Source organism: Sparus aurata, chromosome 13 (assembly GCF_900880675.1).
Source record: "Sparus aurata chromosome 13, fSpaAur1.1, whole genome shotgun sequence".
Lineage (NCBI taxonomy): Eukaryota > Metazoa > Chordata > Actinopteri > Spariformes > Sparidae > Sparus > Sparus aurata.
In genome coordinates this window covers 4,404,556-4,420,385 of record NC_044199.1, presented here as the reverse complement: position 1 = coordinate 4,420,385, position 15,830 = coordinate 4,404,556, and the positions used below count along the sequence as shown (strand labels likewise).

At 44.8% G+C, this 15,830-nt stretch overlaps 1 protein-coding gene across 1 annotated transcript; it reads right to left on the bottom strand.

The window, feature by feature from the left end:
• Positions 1-144: 144 nt before the first annotated feature.
• Positions 145-15,812, bottom strand: supt6h (SPT6 homolog, histone chaperone and transcription elongation factor). The gene is made up of 37 exons (XM_030437912.1): positions 15,650-15,812; positions 14,265-14,375; positions 14,007-14,174; positions 12,250-12,323; positions 11,926-12,106; positions 11,720-11,801; positions 11,281-11,536; positions 11,049-11,150; positions 10,792-10,905; positions 10,581-10,670; positions 10,322-10,464; positions 10,034-10,179; positions 9,818-9,925; positions 9,418-9,698; positions 9,170-9,324; positions 8,396-8,591; positions 8,079-8,218; positions 7,825-7,942; positions 7,655-7,731; positions 7,421-7,556; positions 7,142-7,279; positions 6,808-6,975; positions 6,567-6,694; positions 6,234-6,441; positions 5,866-6,013; positions 5,531-5,673; positions 5,232-5,372; positions 4,880-5,075; positions 4,594-4,739; positions 4,219-4,311; positions 3,975-4,088; positions 3,741-3,865; positions 3,292-3,404; positions 3,122-3,199; positions 2,855-3,033; positions 2,289-2,602; positions 145-2,049 (listed from the first exon to the last, which is right to left on the bottom strand). Exons 2-37 carry the CDS (start codon positions 14,362-14,364, stop codon positions 1,857-1,859), a joined length of 5,292 nt encoding a protein of 1,763 aa, XP_030293772.1. The 5' UTR covers positions 14,365-14,375; positions 15,650-15,812; the 3' UTR covers positions 145-1,856.
• Between the last annotated feature and the right edge of the window lie 18 nt (positions 15,813-15,830).

Below are 15,830 nucleotides of genomic sequence, written 5' to 3'. Positions count from 1 at the left end.
ACAGCAGAAAACTTGGTGAATTCTTCCCATTCTTTCTCCCAGCGAATCAACATTTCTTACACGCACACAATCAGACGTACATCACGTGTTCAGAGTGCCGGCTTGTTTCCCAAATCAGTACGAACGAGATTCTGAACAAGAGTGTATAATATGAACACTTTTATTAAAGGGATCACAGGTAGAAAAGGTCATCAGCAGTGCCAGAGACATCATTTCTCCTCTATCTGCCGAGAACCGATCACAGCCTCGCTGCGGAAGATGCAGCATCTTAATCTGGCAGGAGACGTAAAACCGAGTACTCAAAAACCATACTTATTTAAAACAATATACGTATTATGGGACCATGATACTTTTGCACACTGCAGAATGAAGCACACCATTGAATACCAGCTCTGCTCGTTTGTACTGTGGCGAAAAAAAAAACAACTGAATGCATGAGTCGAGGGACGCAGAGTGGCCGAGAAACTGCTGCACGACGATCACAAAAGAGATTCAGTGTGTTTTTAACGACGATATATTCATTTTACTGAAAGAGCTGCGTGCAGTCGGGGAGTATTATACAGAGTTAGGAGTATAAACACAGCGGGACGTCAGGTTTAATAGTTTCTTCTGCTGATAGTGTTAAGAGATCTGAAACACTGAAACATCTTCGTGTAACTGGTGATACTGTCTGGGACCAAACTGCAGCGGCTGTGTCTGAGGAGATCACGTCCCACACGGAGGCAAATATCATTACCACATGTCAAAAAAAGTGAAATACTCGCTGAACCGCAGACATTAAGGATACAAGATTTAAATTTAAGACAACTTTTAAAAATGACCCTCTGACGCCGCCGTGGGCGAGATGCTTCCAACTTTGCTTGTTTAGGTTTTGTTGCTAAAATCAATTCCTTTAAAACATGAACTGACCTCACAGAGATGCAGAAGTCATCAAAAAAAAAAACCCTAACACATTACCTTGAATGTGGCACGTTGCTCTCGGATAGTCGACAATACATTAGAGGCTATCTACAGGAGCCGAAACACAGTCAGCTGATCAGAATACAGCGTGCGGTGCAGACAGACGACTAGCAGAAATCCACGTTTAAGTTCATTTCACTTTTTTTTTTGTTGTTTGTCAAATCAGCCTCATCACGCAGCGTGTTTGTCACAGATGTGTTTGCTTTCGACAGATGTGAAGAGTGAGAGGCTTTTATGTTCAAACAGAAAAAGAAAAAAAAAATGGTTTTATTCATTCTGACGCATTTTCATACAAAAATTAAATTTCCTGATTGGCTTGGCAAAGCGCTCTTTTGGCAACTGCTTGCAAACAATCCGCCAACCGTAAAAGGAGGAAAAGCGGGTTGTGGCAGCTTTAACTGTGGCCCTCGGTCGAAATCATTCATGGATCAAACTCATAACCAAGCGCAAAATAATAAAGATAGTAGGACAGCTTGTCTGTGTAGGTCCATGTCCTATATGTAACTGCTGTCGGACAGTTCAAGTTTTTTCATTTTTTCTGTCATTGTTCTGTGTTTCTGCATGACATATACAGTGTTATTCTGACTATACAAAATACTAAGCAGCCATACGAGCTGGCTGCAGGTGAGGAGGTGAAACATTTGGGACGGGATGGGCAGACAGGAAGGGAGTGGAGATGAACCATGATAGCAGACTGATAAACTGCAGCCACAATATCAGGAGGTGAAGAAGATGGAGAGGGCTCCGACTATTGCATCGACTGTATGAAAGGGCTGATGGGTGGGGTGGGGTGGGGTGGGGGGGGGAGACAGAAGGTGGAGGGTTATCCAGATGGAGAAGCAGTACAGAGGATGGAGTTGGGTAGGGGGGGGTGTGGCGACGCCCCCCTGCGTGTCCTATCGGTCCATTTCGTCCAGGAGGGGCGTGGCGTCTCCGGCGATCGACATGGGGGTGCTCTCGATCATGGGGCTGGGAGACGGTCGTGGCGTCATCCTCTGTGCTTTCTTCCGCCCCTCCGCCTCTTTCTCTTTCAGCCACTGCTCCGCCATCTTGCCCCAATCCACTGCGGAGGCGTTGCTGCCGCTGGGCCTGTGGAGAGGGAGGAGAGAGGGAGGAGAGAGGGAGGAGAGAGTGGGAGGTGGTTTAGTAATGATGATAGGGATTGTGTGCTTAGCTCCATCTACTGGCAGAAAAAGTTTCATGCGGACATCGAACATCCTGACATTGAGGTGATAAGAAAATCTGACAGCCAATTTTAAAAGACAAAGGCAGAGGAAATGTAACAGGACGCATGTTTGGAGTTCATCAACACTTCCTCCTGTACGTACTTCGGTGGCTGCGGCTGTGGCGGCTGCTGCTGCTGCGGCTGTGGCTGCGACTGCTGCTGTGGCGTCCGTCCTCTCGATGAGGTGGAGGATGACGGTGTGCCCGACGAGTGGCCGTGGTGGCTGCTGTGGTGGCCGTGGTGGCCGTGGTGTGACGGGTGGCCTCCGTGTGGGTGAGCGTGTGGGTGAGAGTGCGAGGACTGCGGGGTGGAGCCGGGGTACTGCGGCGTGCCCAGGGCCTGCTGGCTCGGTGTGGTGTAGGAGTAGCTGGGCGTCATCATGGGTGTCGCCATGGGCTGCTGTGGCGTGGCAAACACCTGCAGAGGAGGAGGGAAGGTAGTTTGAGAAAAGTGAATATATATTCTACGAGAAAATGACGAGTGTTACGAGTCAAACTGCTTTTTAATCCAGTACTTTTCTTCGTAACTTATGAAAAAACTGAAAAAAGCTCTGGAATCTGCAGGTGATGAGATCAAATCGTCTTGTATCAAAGCTTCATGTGTCCCATTATCAATAAGAACAAACGCATTCCTTCCACAGTGGTTGTCATCATTAAAAGCTGCACTCACATGATAAGCAGAGGAGCTCCCTCCTCCTCCTCCCGTGCTGCCGCCGTAGCCGTACTGGCTGGAGCCCCACTGTGCGGGGGTGGTGTTTGGGTTCTGGCCCTGGCCTGTGACTGCTGCGATGGCACTGAACATCTGAGAGGTCATGTTGCGTGGGAGCGCGTTGACAGCCCGTGTCAAGTCTAGAAAAGGAGGAATACGTTAGGAGAGAGCAAAATATGATACAACTCTAATTCTGAAGATTTATGTGTGGAGGAGAGCGCGACTCACCAGCGATGTTGATGTTGGCCGGGGTGGCGTTCAGGGATGCAGGTGTTCTTGTTCGGCTGCTGTTGCTGGGAGTGATGCCTTTGGGAGACAGCGGAGACGATGTTAGTTAACAACTCGCAACATAAACGGCACAATAAGGACAATAAACGACAGGTATGGTGTGTCCATACCTGGAACAGGCTCTTGGTAATGGTCCTTAAACCAACGGAAAAGTCCGTTCACGGTGGGAAATATCTGTGAACGGTAGCGGAAGCCGTCGGGGGTGATGGTCACAAACTCAACTCTAAAAGAGAAAAAAGACGCATGTTGAAATTCTACAGGTACGCAGATGTTGTTGTGTAGTGGAGCAGCTGTGTGGGAGAGTGAATAGGAACATTTCAGATTTGCAAATATGAGCCTCTGAAGTAGCTTTGGACCTTTGCATGTCACCATATGTCACTGTGAAAATATTAACAGCACTGAATTACATCGTCTGTGGTTTCTGTGGTTTTTATAACAGCATGAGCAGCTTTGAGGAAAAGCAACATTTACATTTGCGTTTTAAATCAGCCCGACTTGTTTATTCAGTATTTTCAACTCGTGGCTTTATTACAGCGAGTGATAAAAACCTTCTGCTCACCGTGGTTTTCCGCGAGGCTGGTAGCCCAGTATGAATTTTCCTGGCAGTTCTTTACAAGCTGAAATAAAATAGGGAATAAAAGTGGGCTTCTCCCTCTTCGTCCTCACCAATAACTCCTCCATTTTCTGTCGGAGAGAAAACAAGACAAACGGAGATGTGAGAGGTGCAACTCCTGGCAAAGATAGATAAGATTAAAGAGATCGCAAAACAGACTGGAGAGTGAATCCTGTGTACCTCTTTGCTTCCCCCGTGGCACTCCTGAAAGTACTTGTGCCCCAGGAGATCGCGGGCAAACGACGCCATTGGCTGAATGTACCGAGCGGTGATTTCATCCAGATCTTCAAACTCCTGCAGAGAACGCAAGGAATTCTTTAAGAACGCTTTTCACAACACTCGTGTTTCACAGGCCATTTTCTGTCGGTTTGATCGTGAAGCACAAGATGATTCAAAACAAAAAGAGGAGAACGAATGATCTTACTTCACTGTTGATCCAGAGAGTGTGCCCCAAGCTGAAGGCGTTCTCTTTGCCTTCTTCTCTCACGTCCACGTGCTGGTAGATACCGTCAGCCACCTGCCACACGTCACACAGTCAGGCTTGAACATGAAACTCTTGACATTAAAATTTAATGGCTGCATCATCTACATACAAATGTCCTGATTTGTTTTTTTTTTATCTACTGATAGTGTTTTTGATTTCCCCTCCTGTCAGAAGCTCCTGCTCAACCTCCACGACACTGTGAAATCTTTATTATTATTATTTATCCTGCGTCTTTCTTCCTCCTCCCTCCGTTCAGCTGTCACATTTTGATGCTACTCTTTATTGCCCTGCTGTTTGCCTCTATCCATTTCTTACTTTCCAGGTGACGGTGAGGTGGTTCTCTCCCTTGCTGCTGGGTCTGATGATCAAGTCACCCTGGTCCAGGGTCTCCATCATCTTCTCCGCCTGGTTGAAACTGATATTGTGGAAGTTGGGGTGGGCGATCACACGCTTTATATATGCTGGAGAGAAAAAGGGGAACGCAAAGAACAGGCAAATATTATAAGGACAGTGACGTGGAAGTAAATTATGGGTATTCCCGTCAGTATAGCAGTGCACCATGCTATTCTGATTATTTCAGTAATCCCGTTTTTACACTCACGTGTTCGCTGTTGTTTCTTCTTGAGCTCCTCCTCCTGTTTTTGGTCTTCGGTTTCTGTGTCAAAGTCGTAGTAGCTGTCCTTGGGGAGCTTCCACTCATTGGCCTTGTCCATCAAATCTGATGTGCGGCAAGTTAGGTCAACGCTGAATTTCTCAATGTCGATTTTCATGATGCGGCAGTGAACCGTCATGCCCACCTGGAGGAAGGAAGTGGGAAGAGGAACAATTGAGGATCACACAGGAGCAGCAAGAGAAAGGAGTAAGATAAGAAGGACGGAAATGGGCAACAATGAGTCATCAGATCTATCAGAAAAATTAGGTTAACACAAGAAAAACAACAAAGAACCTCTCACCTTGACCCTCTCTTCAGGGTGTTTGACTACTTTGTCACTGAGGAACTTGGTGGGAATGAATCCCTGGACGCCATTATCTAATCTGGACCGCACCCCAATGGCCTGTCCTGGACAGGAACCGCTGTCAAAGTGATTCCAAACCTAAAGCAGGAACACAAAACATATACGATTTTAGTGTTTTTATCACATATGTCATTTCACAGGAAACACCTGAAACTATGCTGAAGCAAACAGCACTCCACTAGCTGTTTCATGAGAACTTTAAATTGACGAAAGAAGGAAGCTCGGGTGTGTGGTACCTCGCTGAGTTCAGGGAAGTTGTCCTGCTGACAGAAGGGACACTGCCACAGCCCCGTAGCATCGTTGCGGATGGCCTGGTCGTAGCTCTCTCCCTGAGGCCGCCGGTGAGCGATACCAGTGACTATACTGGTGATCAGCTTACCTGGAAGAAAAGGAGGAAAAGACATGAACCACACCAGCCTGTGGTCTTTGAAGCTGCATTTCTACTGTCACGACCACTGCAGCCACGTCTCAGGCTCAGGGCTGATGGTCAGGAATAAAGTATATATTACAGAGCTTTGGTGAACTTTTATTAGAAAGATAAATGTGTGTACTTGGGTGCAGTGTGTATTACCAATATAAAAGGTCTCTGGAGTCTCCTTGGTGAGCAGGTTGAAGACCTCCTCAGTGTTGGGGACTCTGTAGGCGACTCTCAGGTCTTTGTACCTGCAGCTGAGCTCTGCACGGATATCATACAGAGTAATTCCCTTGTTGCCGTAACCCTACAGAGACAAACAAGGACGGAAACAATGATTGTGAGAGGATGTGAGACAAGAGAAATACACAGTGGTGTCTGTTATGTCTTTGTCTCGACTAAATATCATCAGCATTCTGCGCAGTAAGATATTTTTATTTGGCTCTTACTTTGGCAGCAGAATGTGTGAGACATCACTGCAGTCAAATCCTCAACACACACACACACACACACACACACACACTGACCTGTCTCTCCAGCTCTTCAGCAAAGGCATCCAGGTCCAGATCTTTCAGACGTTCTGGATTTTCCAAGATCTCCTCCAGAGCTCCGGCCGGGTTGGCATCCTCTGCCGACTCGTCATACTCGAGGGCATCCACAGCCATCTTGCGAGCCCACTCATACGTCTCAGGGTGGACGCGAGATCCGTCCAGAACCTCAATGTAGGAGTCCGTACTGTGAGGAAAATAAGTAAAAAGTAAAAAAAACTGATGATTTAAAATGACCTCACAACAGACTAAATTCTCACTTTAGGAACATCTGAATGGTCTGAGAGTGTAGAAGAACAGAGAGGTACCAACCTGTCCCCGAGCGATGCGGTGTCGATCTTGATGAAACCGGCACAGTTGATAAAAACTTTAGGTCCCATGTGACACATCGTGACCAGCTGGGTTCTGTTTTCCAGACGAGTGTTGTTCTGCTTCAGAATCTGCACACATACAAGGACCATGACAGTGAACAGATCAGCAGATAGGGTGCTGCACCTTCAGATATGGCACAGGGTGCTGCACCTTTAGATATGGCAGCAGGTTTAACACAAACCTTCAGCAGGTGGGAGCCCTTCCTTGGTCCCAGACCACAGACGTACTGGACCAGGCTCTGAGTGTGAGGATGGGCGATGGCCTTGTTCACGTCCACTCCAACCTCATTGACACGGTTGATAAATTCACAGTAAAGCGCACAGAGCAGATCTTCCTTCACCACATGCTCCTGAGAACGAAAGTGAGGAACACACATAAGCTGCAGAGTCGAGTATTAATAATCGTTGCTGATGTTCAGGAATTTGAAGAAGCGGTGCGGCTGAATACGTCAATGCGTGATTATGACCAGACTTGTAGCAAAAACTATGTAATCCACCATTTCTTCAATCTCTCACCTGTAGCGGGTGTAGTTTGAGGCAGAGAATATCATCATCCGAGCTGCAAACCTGAGCGTACTCCATCAGAGGATCTTGGATCTTCCTGGCTATCGACACAGCCTGTCGCAGCAAGGGAGGATAATCCCTGTAATCAACCTGCATGGAGAGACAGCAGAGGGTCAGAGGTAACATAAGCAGCTAAGGAAACACTGGATCACATCTCAGCTAGTGAACGTTCTGTTGTTATGGCTGAACAGTGAAACCACTGATGTGACTGTGCATGGTGATGGTGTTTACCTCAGACTTCTTGCTGTTCATGTACAGCGTGGCCAGTTCATTGTCAACAAGTTCCACTCCCACAGCAGGCAAAGAGGACTCTTGCTCAAGCTCGCTGACCGTCCTCTTGATGTCCTCCATGATCATCTGGGCATCTCTGCGCGCACAGATTGTTTTTAATTATAACTTGTGAATACTGTTCAAAATGCTTCCACGAAGGTTTCCATCACACTGAGAAAGAAATCAGCTATTTACCTGTTTTCCCCGGCGACAGCTACCACATGAGGTTTCTTGCCGGTCAGAAACCTCTTGAGATTTTCAATGTCATGGGCCTGAAGATGACACACACGAATGTCTTAAAAATGCATCCAGTAACATGTTTTTCTATATCAGAGAATAATCTGTCGGCTGCACTCTGCTTGTACCTTCTTCTCCCTCTCATCCTCCCTAAAGGCATTCCTCCTCTTCATGAAGTAGGGCAGACGCAAGAAGTCAACCACTTCTCCTTCCCCGTTGATCAGAGCACAGAAGACCGGTGTGTCTCTGTGAGAACAAAGTTTGGAAGTAAGAAACTTTATTAATACATAAACATGTCATTTATGCAGCAAACATTGTTTGGTCCAAAATGGTCGGCTACAGATATATCAGAGGGGAAAAAAAAACGCTGTGGGGCACATACCTGCTGGGTGCATAAGCTACGCCCAGCACCCGGATGCCTTTGCCTTGACTCTCATCCATCAGATCATCATCTTCCTCAACCTGCTGATCGGGCCTGTAAGGAGCCACTTTGAGCCAGTTATACAACCGACGACAGCAGGACTACGAGAAGAAACGGAGAACAGAGTTTATGATTAGATCTGAGGTTAAAACACTAATCAGACACAAGTTGTTTAAGGATGTTTGTAAACATGAAGCATGTGCTAACAGTTTGTTGACTTCCTGAGCAGATTAACAGTGTATGATTACAATTAAAAGAGACACATCATGATGCTTTACCCTGACAATGCTCTCTTTGGACTCTGCGAGCAGCTTGCTCTTGAGCTCCTTTGCCATCTGAGGGTAGAGGAACTGAGTGAGAGATCTCTCTATGGCTAAAGTTCGCTGCCTGTTCCACTCCTGCACCTGGTGACTGAACTCGTCCCTGTAATAGAACTGTTTGATCTCATCAAAGTACGTCTGGTCTCCAGCGTATCTGAGGAAAAGCAGAGGGGAGACACAAAAGGAGAGCCTTGATATCACCGGAGTCATAATTCAAAAGCCCCATGTTCTTCTGACAAGGACATGGATAAAAACATAAGCAGCAGCTTAAAATTTCAAGGCATAAAACTCAGGGGAGCTATCCTACTTATCATCCCCTCTTACACCCCAACATCCAAGCTGGGTGTCTATACAGACGCTGAAAATAGGTCAACAGTAAATCACATCAGATCTATGGTTCTGTCGCAGAGGAAAGCACATGAACAAAACTGACAGGAATAATAAGACCATAAGGTGTTTGTATATTTATGATTGCCCCGTCTGTGTGAGTAAAACTAACTTGATGTGAGTAGCGCGCCTCCATAATTCTTGTGAAATCACATCTTACAATATGATTCCGATTCCGAAGAGGTATTTTCATACTTTTTGCTCCAGTGTACTTTGTACCAAAGTGCTGGTTTCACTTCCACCCACCCCTTCTGTCTGGATTGAGGCAATTCATCCTAAGCACATCCTGTCCTGACTTCACTGACAGATATCTCTTCAGGTTGTCAGTATTGTCACTGATCTTACCCTTTCACCCCTATAAGGTCGATACAGACGTCAATGGTAAGCAGCCCCTCGTCCTCTGCCAAGCACATCTTAAGGAACTGATCCCCGTTCAGCTCCTTCACAGGCTTGTTCTTAAGATACTTGAAGGAGTAGGCAAAATGAGCCTCGTCTACCTCCTACAAGAAGAAAGCAAATGGCAAAGCAGATTAGGAATGGGACTCAAGAATACACTCTGCAAGTTTAGAAAACTTTCCGCTGGTTGTCCATACCTTCTTGCCCTTCTTCGTAGGCTTGATATTGATCTTTGCCCTCTCCTGAAAGGTCTGTCGGAGCACGTGTCTAACCAGAGGTTCGCGAGCAATCTGCATGGCCACCATGTACCTGGTTCCTTCCAGCACTGCCTCGGGAGTGGAGAACTGACTGCAAACATAATCTTTGGCCAGCTCTACAGGCTCAGCTGGGAACTGCTCCGTTTCGTGACGCTGGTAACTGTCTCTCAGATTCTCTCCGAACTGCTCTGGAGTCAACCCAAACTTTTTAGCCAAGCCATCTGCAGTAAGAAAGGAACAGGAAAAGAGGTTAAAGTACTTCGAAGCTACGAATAAAAAAAAAGAGTGATGGTGCTTGCACACTGAGAATGATGTGCGTGTGGTACAAAGGGAGACTAACCGAGTCCTACGCTCTGACAGATGCTGTACATATCTCTACGAGACGCCAGCTTGAGATCGGGTCCTTTCTGTTCTTCTTCTTGTTCTACCTCCAGTTCCTCTTCTTCACCTAAAGAGGCAGCCGATCAGTCATGTAGCAAATAGTTGAAACAACTGTCTCGATTCAATGATCCATCATCATCTAATGAAATGAACCAATCAGACACATGCATCTTACCATCCTCTGACACTTCTTTAATCTTCTTTAGTCTCTTCTTGCTTGCTTTGGCAGCGTTCTGCATCTTGGGGATGTCTCGGCCATAGTAGAGCAGAAAGTGGTTGTACACGTCGCCCAGCTCCTCAAGAGTCTGCACATCTTTCAGCCTATAAATATGAGATAGGTTTGAATGGGACATAAGAAGGGCAGTAAGGTAGATAGGTGAATAGCAGATATATCATAAATTCAGGACATTCCGTGCAGTCAAAACATTTTCAGCCTCAGTCATCCAGTATTACTGACACGTACCTCTCCATGTCAGCGGTGTCCAGAGGTCGGATGCCATCAGCCAAAGGTTTGTCAGGGTCCGCCGAGATCTGCTCAAACTGGTAGGACTGCATCTTCTGAAACAGACGGGTCAGGTTCTGCTTCCGGGTCTTCAGTTGAGTCCACTGAGGGGTAGAGAATGTAAATGCATACGTCAAGAAACAAGAAGTGGACTGTGTATGCCAAGGTGATTACATTTTAAATAATATTCATTCTGGAAATAGAATAAAACTGACTTTACCTTTTCATCCCACTGCCAGACCTTCCACAAGTCATTAATGTTGAGCTCTGGCTCCACATATTCTTTCCTGTAGAAAGCTATGAATGGAACCTGGCAAACAAAAAAAGGTTATTCCTAAAACCATAATGTTAATACATTTTAGAGAGATTCACCTCAATCAAAGGAAACAGACTACGTGAATTCATCATATGGTTTAGTGAGCGTTCTCTACCTCAAACTGTTGATTCCTCATGAAGTTGAGGGCCTCTTTAATCTTTGCAATGGTGCTGGGGCCTTTCCTGCTGAAGTTTGTGGTTGTCCCCCTGTCGAGGTAATCTGTGCTCTCCTGTTTAAGTAACAAAGAAAACACAGGTTATTTTTTTCCGGATCTACAGAATGATACATCCCACAAAATGGGAATCTAATCAGGTAACATTTTTGGCAATTCTGCGTGGGTTTTTCCTGAGTATGTTATGTCAGAGGTCGTACCTGCATGGAGATAGTAAGAGTGGAGAAGCCATGTCTGAAGATCCACTCAGCTTCTTCTTCCAGCTCATCATCCTCAGCAGGTTTCACAGGGATGGATCGTAACTGTGAGACAGAGAACGAAATCAGGACGACTGATAGTCAGACAAACACCATCAGGTAAAAGAACAGAAGCTGAGAATTTAACAACCGCGTATCAACACCACTGTCATCAAAAACTGTGACCAACACACACCTGGAATCTTTCAGGCATGTCTGTAGTACGGATCTCATTGTCTTGGTCGGTCATGTGACTACTTTCCAACTCGCTGGGCTCGTAGATCTCAAAGATGCTCTTCCTGCCTTGCCTCCTCTTAGTCTGCTTCTTGGGGCGGTCCCATCCCTCTTCATCTTGGTCCTCTTCCTCCTCCTCGCCCTGGTCGTAAGCATCTGCATCAAAGTCTGCAAAGTCGAAGTCGCCACCAAAGATTTCTTGGGCCTCTTGGAGGGCTCTGTGGGACGAGCAACGGTTAAGAGGAGAAGCAGCAGTGATTATGTGTTTCCATGACTACATGTCTTAAAGCAGCTCGCCATTTTGTTCTTATTGTCTGATTGTTTACTTTCATATATCGATACCTACAAATGCTATATTACACAGACATCTCAAGAGTTTCTGTATGAACTACGACACTCACGCGTCCGTATATCCTGAGAACTTCTTGCCCCTCTTTTTGGTGATTGGTTGGCCATCATCGTCCACGATAAAATCATCTATATCTGTTGGAAAAAAGCACGAGTTTAAACTGATGAATTCTATACCCCATCATTTAGAGAGTAGTAGTATATCTCTGCTTTTTGGATATTCCAAGACATATCTAACAATCCTTTAAACCTGGCCTACCTGACTCTTCGTCCTCCAAGTCTTCCTCCTCATCTCCATGATGCAAGGGCTCATCGACAGCCTCGCCGTCCTCCAGATCGCCATCTCCATCCGCATGAAAGATCTCATCTGCGATCATGTCCTTCTCGTCGTCATCTTCTTCGTCATCGTCAAGTGTTTTCACACGTTCATATTTCTTCTTCTGTGAGACAAGACGAGTCAAGCATCAGCAGAGCTAGCTTAAACTTTTTTTTTTACATTTTAGAGTGTGCACAGATGACATGAACGTGCTGGAAGTCAGGCAAACTGCCAGAGGCCGAAAAAGGAGAATATAGTGATTCTTACCCTCCTTTTCACTTTAACACCCAAGTTTTCCTCAATGAGGTCAAGATCATCATCATCCAGGTAGTCATCATAATCTGCAGAGAGGAAAACTCTTCATCAGGGAAGAAAACGTCATGTTGCTCTTTCATGTTGCATGTAAAAACAACACCTTTGTTTTGTTTAGCCTGATTATCAGAACGCGGCAAATGCGGCTGAAACAACACAGTCACTTCCTTTGATAAGAACGCAAAAATATGAAGGGAGATTATACACCACACTAGCACAGAACTAATATCAAGCTGCACCTGTCCAGGTTAATCAACCACATAATTGTTACATCTGGCTGCACAGCATATGGAGCTGAAAGCAGAGGCAGTAAAGGGAAGGCAACCTGTTGCTTTAAAACAGGTGCCAGAAATATGTTCAATGTCTGTTCTGATTATCATAAACGTACATCATCTCACTCTAAAATCTACCATCCAGCACAGAAGGGACTCACTGAATTCTGTAACATGTAATTGCAATATAACAAACTGGCAATACAGCTTGAAATGTCACCTTAACAATCGGGACCTGATCCAGAATCAGTTTAGAGTTCCCTTTTTTATGTTTAATACTACAATATTATGAGACAAAAGTAAAGGGGAATCTCATGCAGTGCAGTGAAAATATTATTACATTATAATGAATACAAAATACATCCTGACTTATACAAGATTTTTGTGGCAAACATCAGTATTTGTGAAGAGACAACAGTTTTTATCAGTCATTTATCGGCTGATATGTACATAGATGCCCAAATACAGCATCTGTAATAAACTAATATACGACCTGGCAGATTTAATCATCTTGCTCTAAAATACATGCTAATGCACCATACATGCCGTGACAGTGAGCCAGCATTCAACATCTGCCACTTACATGGTTGAATAAACTGAAAGCACCGATAAAATATGAAAAGCTGTTGTGCAACTGCCTGAGCAAACTGATTTTCTAAGAAATGTCTAAAGGACCAAGTTACATTAATATGGATACAGACAACTTTCTGCCACTTATCGCTTCCAAATAGTAGTACTGTTGGTTTTCCTCAAAATCACATCTACCACCCACACAGGATCACATCTGAGATTATTAATTGATTTAATCTATAACTGAGACATGAAAGCAGATAGTAATGGCGCCAAGCTGCCAGTCAGCCTTATTTTCCCAGGAGATTTCGAGCCCTGTGGCAGACAAACAGCTCGATGAGAGCAAGGTTTACAGAAAACAAATCTAAAAAATGGTTTAGTTTAGTTTTTGCTTAGAAGATGGTGTAATTATTCCATAGCCATTATATTATGCTTCCTTTGCCATTTTCCCTTCCGTTGAGAATAATGTGACATCACTGCTTTCCCTCTATTGGCAAACCAGGTTAACATAAACAAGTCCGTAAACCAGACAGGTCTGACTGATCGAACCCAGAAATCAGTCATCAATAGCAGAATATGAAACTTCAAATCAATAAATGGGAAAACAACGAAGAGGGCAGGCCAGTTTACACAGACCCCTCATAGAGTGAATGAGTCACACGTTGGTTTTTGGGTGGATTTTTCTTTTTGATTTAGTGCCTGTAGAAGTTGATGGGAATGAGAAGCATGTGCATGGGAACAGGCTCAAACACAAACTGTAGAGTTCCAGTACAGCATCTCCATTTGGGACTTCTTTAAACTAACAACAACCTGCAACAATACATGGTATAAAGGCTGCCCCCCTTTAAAAAAAACACCTGATGAGCTTACTGCGCTTTTTACGTCGATGCCTCACTTCCTCTTCTGAGTCACTGCCCGCTGCACTCCCACTCTTTTGAGCCTCCTCTTCCTCCTCCGGCTCCTCGTCTCCATCATCAATGAGTCCGCGTAGATTTCCCCGCTCATCCTGGTCCTCTGTGTTCTCTTCCTCTTCTTCGTCTGAGGACACATGACAGATGAGCGCTCCACACATCACACAACCCCACCTCTGAAACGTGATACTCAGAGCTAAAGTAACTCAAGTCTCACCATCTTCTTCCATAAACCTCTGGGTCTTTTTAGGCTTTAGGTCTTTCTCATCAAATTCTTCCTCCGACTCCTCGGCCTCGCTGTCAATGAAATCCGCCATGACTGCCGATCCTGAGAAGAAGAGCAAGACGCTGTTGGTGAATTTGAACAGCATAAGCAAAGCTTTACTCTGTTTCTCCAAGGGCTAATTACACATATAAAAAACAAGACACATACAATGTCACACACTTTCTCCTGTAATTCCAATTTTAACTAAGATCCTCCTAACTTACGCTCAATTCCACTTCAAGTAACTCAAAAGGTTGGATAAATAATTACTTTCACACTGTTCGGCAGTATTTCATGTATATTCTTACACATATTACTAATCTACTATTATCACCAACATGACCTGTCCAAAACCCAGCCTAAAGAATTTGGTACATTTCTTTTAAATGTGGGATCTTCTATAAAGTTCTGCAAGTTTGCACAATGTTTGGTAATAAAACATGAGTTTCTCCTCGGCGTATCTGTGTGAATACAAGTCCTCAGTGTTATGTTGGGTTTATAACAGGTATTTAATATGTGGTTCATTTATAAACTGTTTGATGATGACAGCCGAGATAAACATGAAAATACCCGCCGTTACACATGATGGCAATTCTTTTTGAAATACCTACACAATTGATAATGTAGATTACCCAAACGACGTTAAACTAATAAAACATGATGAGAAATATTGTATGTTCGCATCTGTACGAGACCTGGTGATGGTATTAGCATTTTACCAGTGATATAACAGCAGCCATTGAGCTCAATAAAGAAGCCTACACCTAACCTCAACGTTGTCGCAATGCGCACACACACAACATGGACAGACACGACAAACACACAGCTTGCTTCCAATCCAGTTAATTGTCGCCAAAGTTATCAGAAATCAGAAATGATTTATTTAAGTTGGCACATAAGCGGCCCCTAAACAAAAGTTAACATTATCTTGTGATTTACAGTTAATATCGTTAGCTAACATTACCATCCAGGTGAGCTAGCAACCACTAACCTGGCTAACACAAGCCAGCGATGCTAGTTAGCTAACGAGCAGTATCTTGCTAAATAGCTGCCATTTAATCTCACATTTCAGTTATTAACTTTCTTGTACACACGAAACATTTATCGACAATAAAAGAAAAGCCGAGTCAAACCCCAGTGCTGTAGAAATAAGCCAAGGCCTCGCAACCAACTTCGCAGTCTAACGGTAGTTTAGGCTTTAGCATGTCACTACTTTAGCCTAGCATTAGCTGCAACAAACAACAACATCCAACTGCATTAGCATTAGCTCGTTAACGGCCCGGAGCTAAGAAGCACAATCTTCAGATCGCAAATGACCGCGGTGGAGTTGGACTTACACGTCTGACTGCGGTGGTATATCCCGTAAATGATTACACTAATGACGGATTGTGTTGTGTTTTGTGTTTCGGGGGAGCTTGTACTTGTAAAAATGGCCGAGAACAAGCGGCGTGAACACAATTCCGGGATGCAGTGAGGGAACTTCCCTTCATGGGCACAATCAAGGTGACGCCCCCTGCT

Bases quoted from the DNA above. Each gene is read 5' to 3' on its own strand.
- supt6h (XM_030437912.1), bottom strand. From the start codon at position 14,364: ATGGCGGATTTCATTGACAGCGAGGCCGAGGAGTCGGAGGAAGAATTT. The intron at 10,671-10,791 runs GTAGAGAACGCT...TTTGTTTGCCAG, and splicing joins TGAGGAATCAACAGTTTGAG to GTTCCATTCATAGCTTTCTA. The intron at 8,219-8,395 runs GTAAAGCATCAT...TTCTTCTCGTAG, and splicing joins CCAAAGAGAGCATTGTCAGG to TCCTGCTGTCGTCGGTTGTA.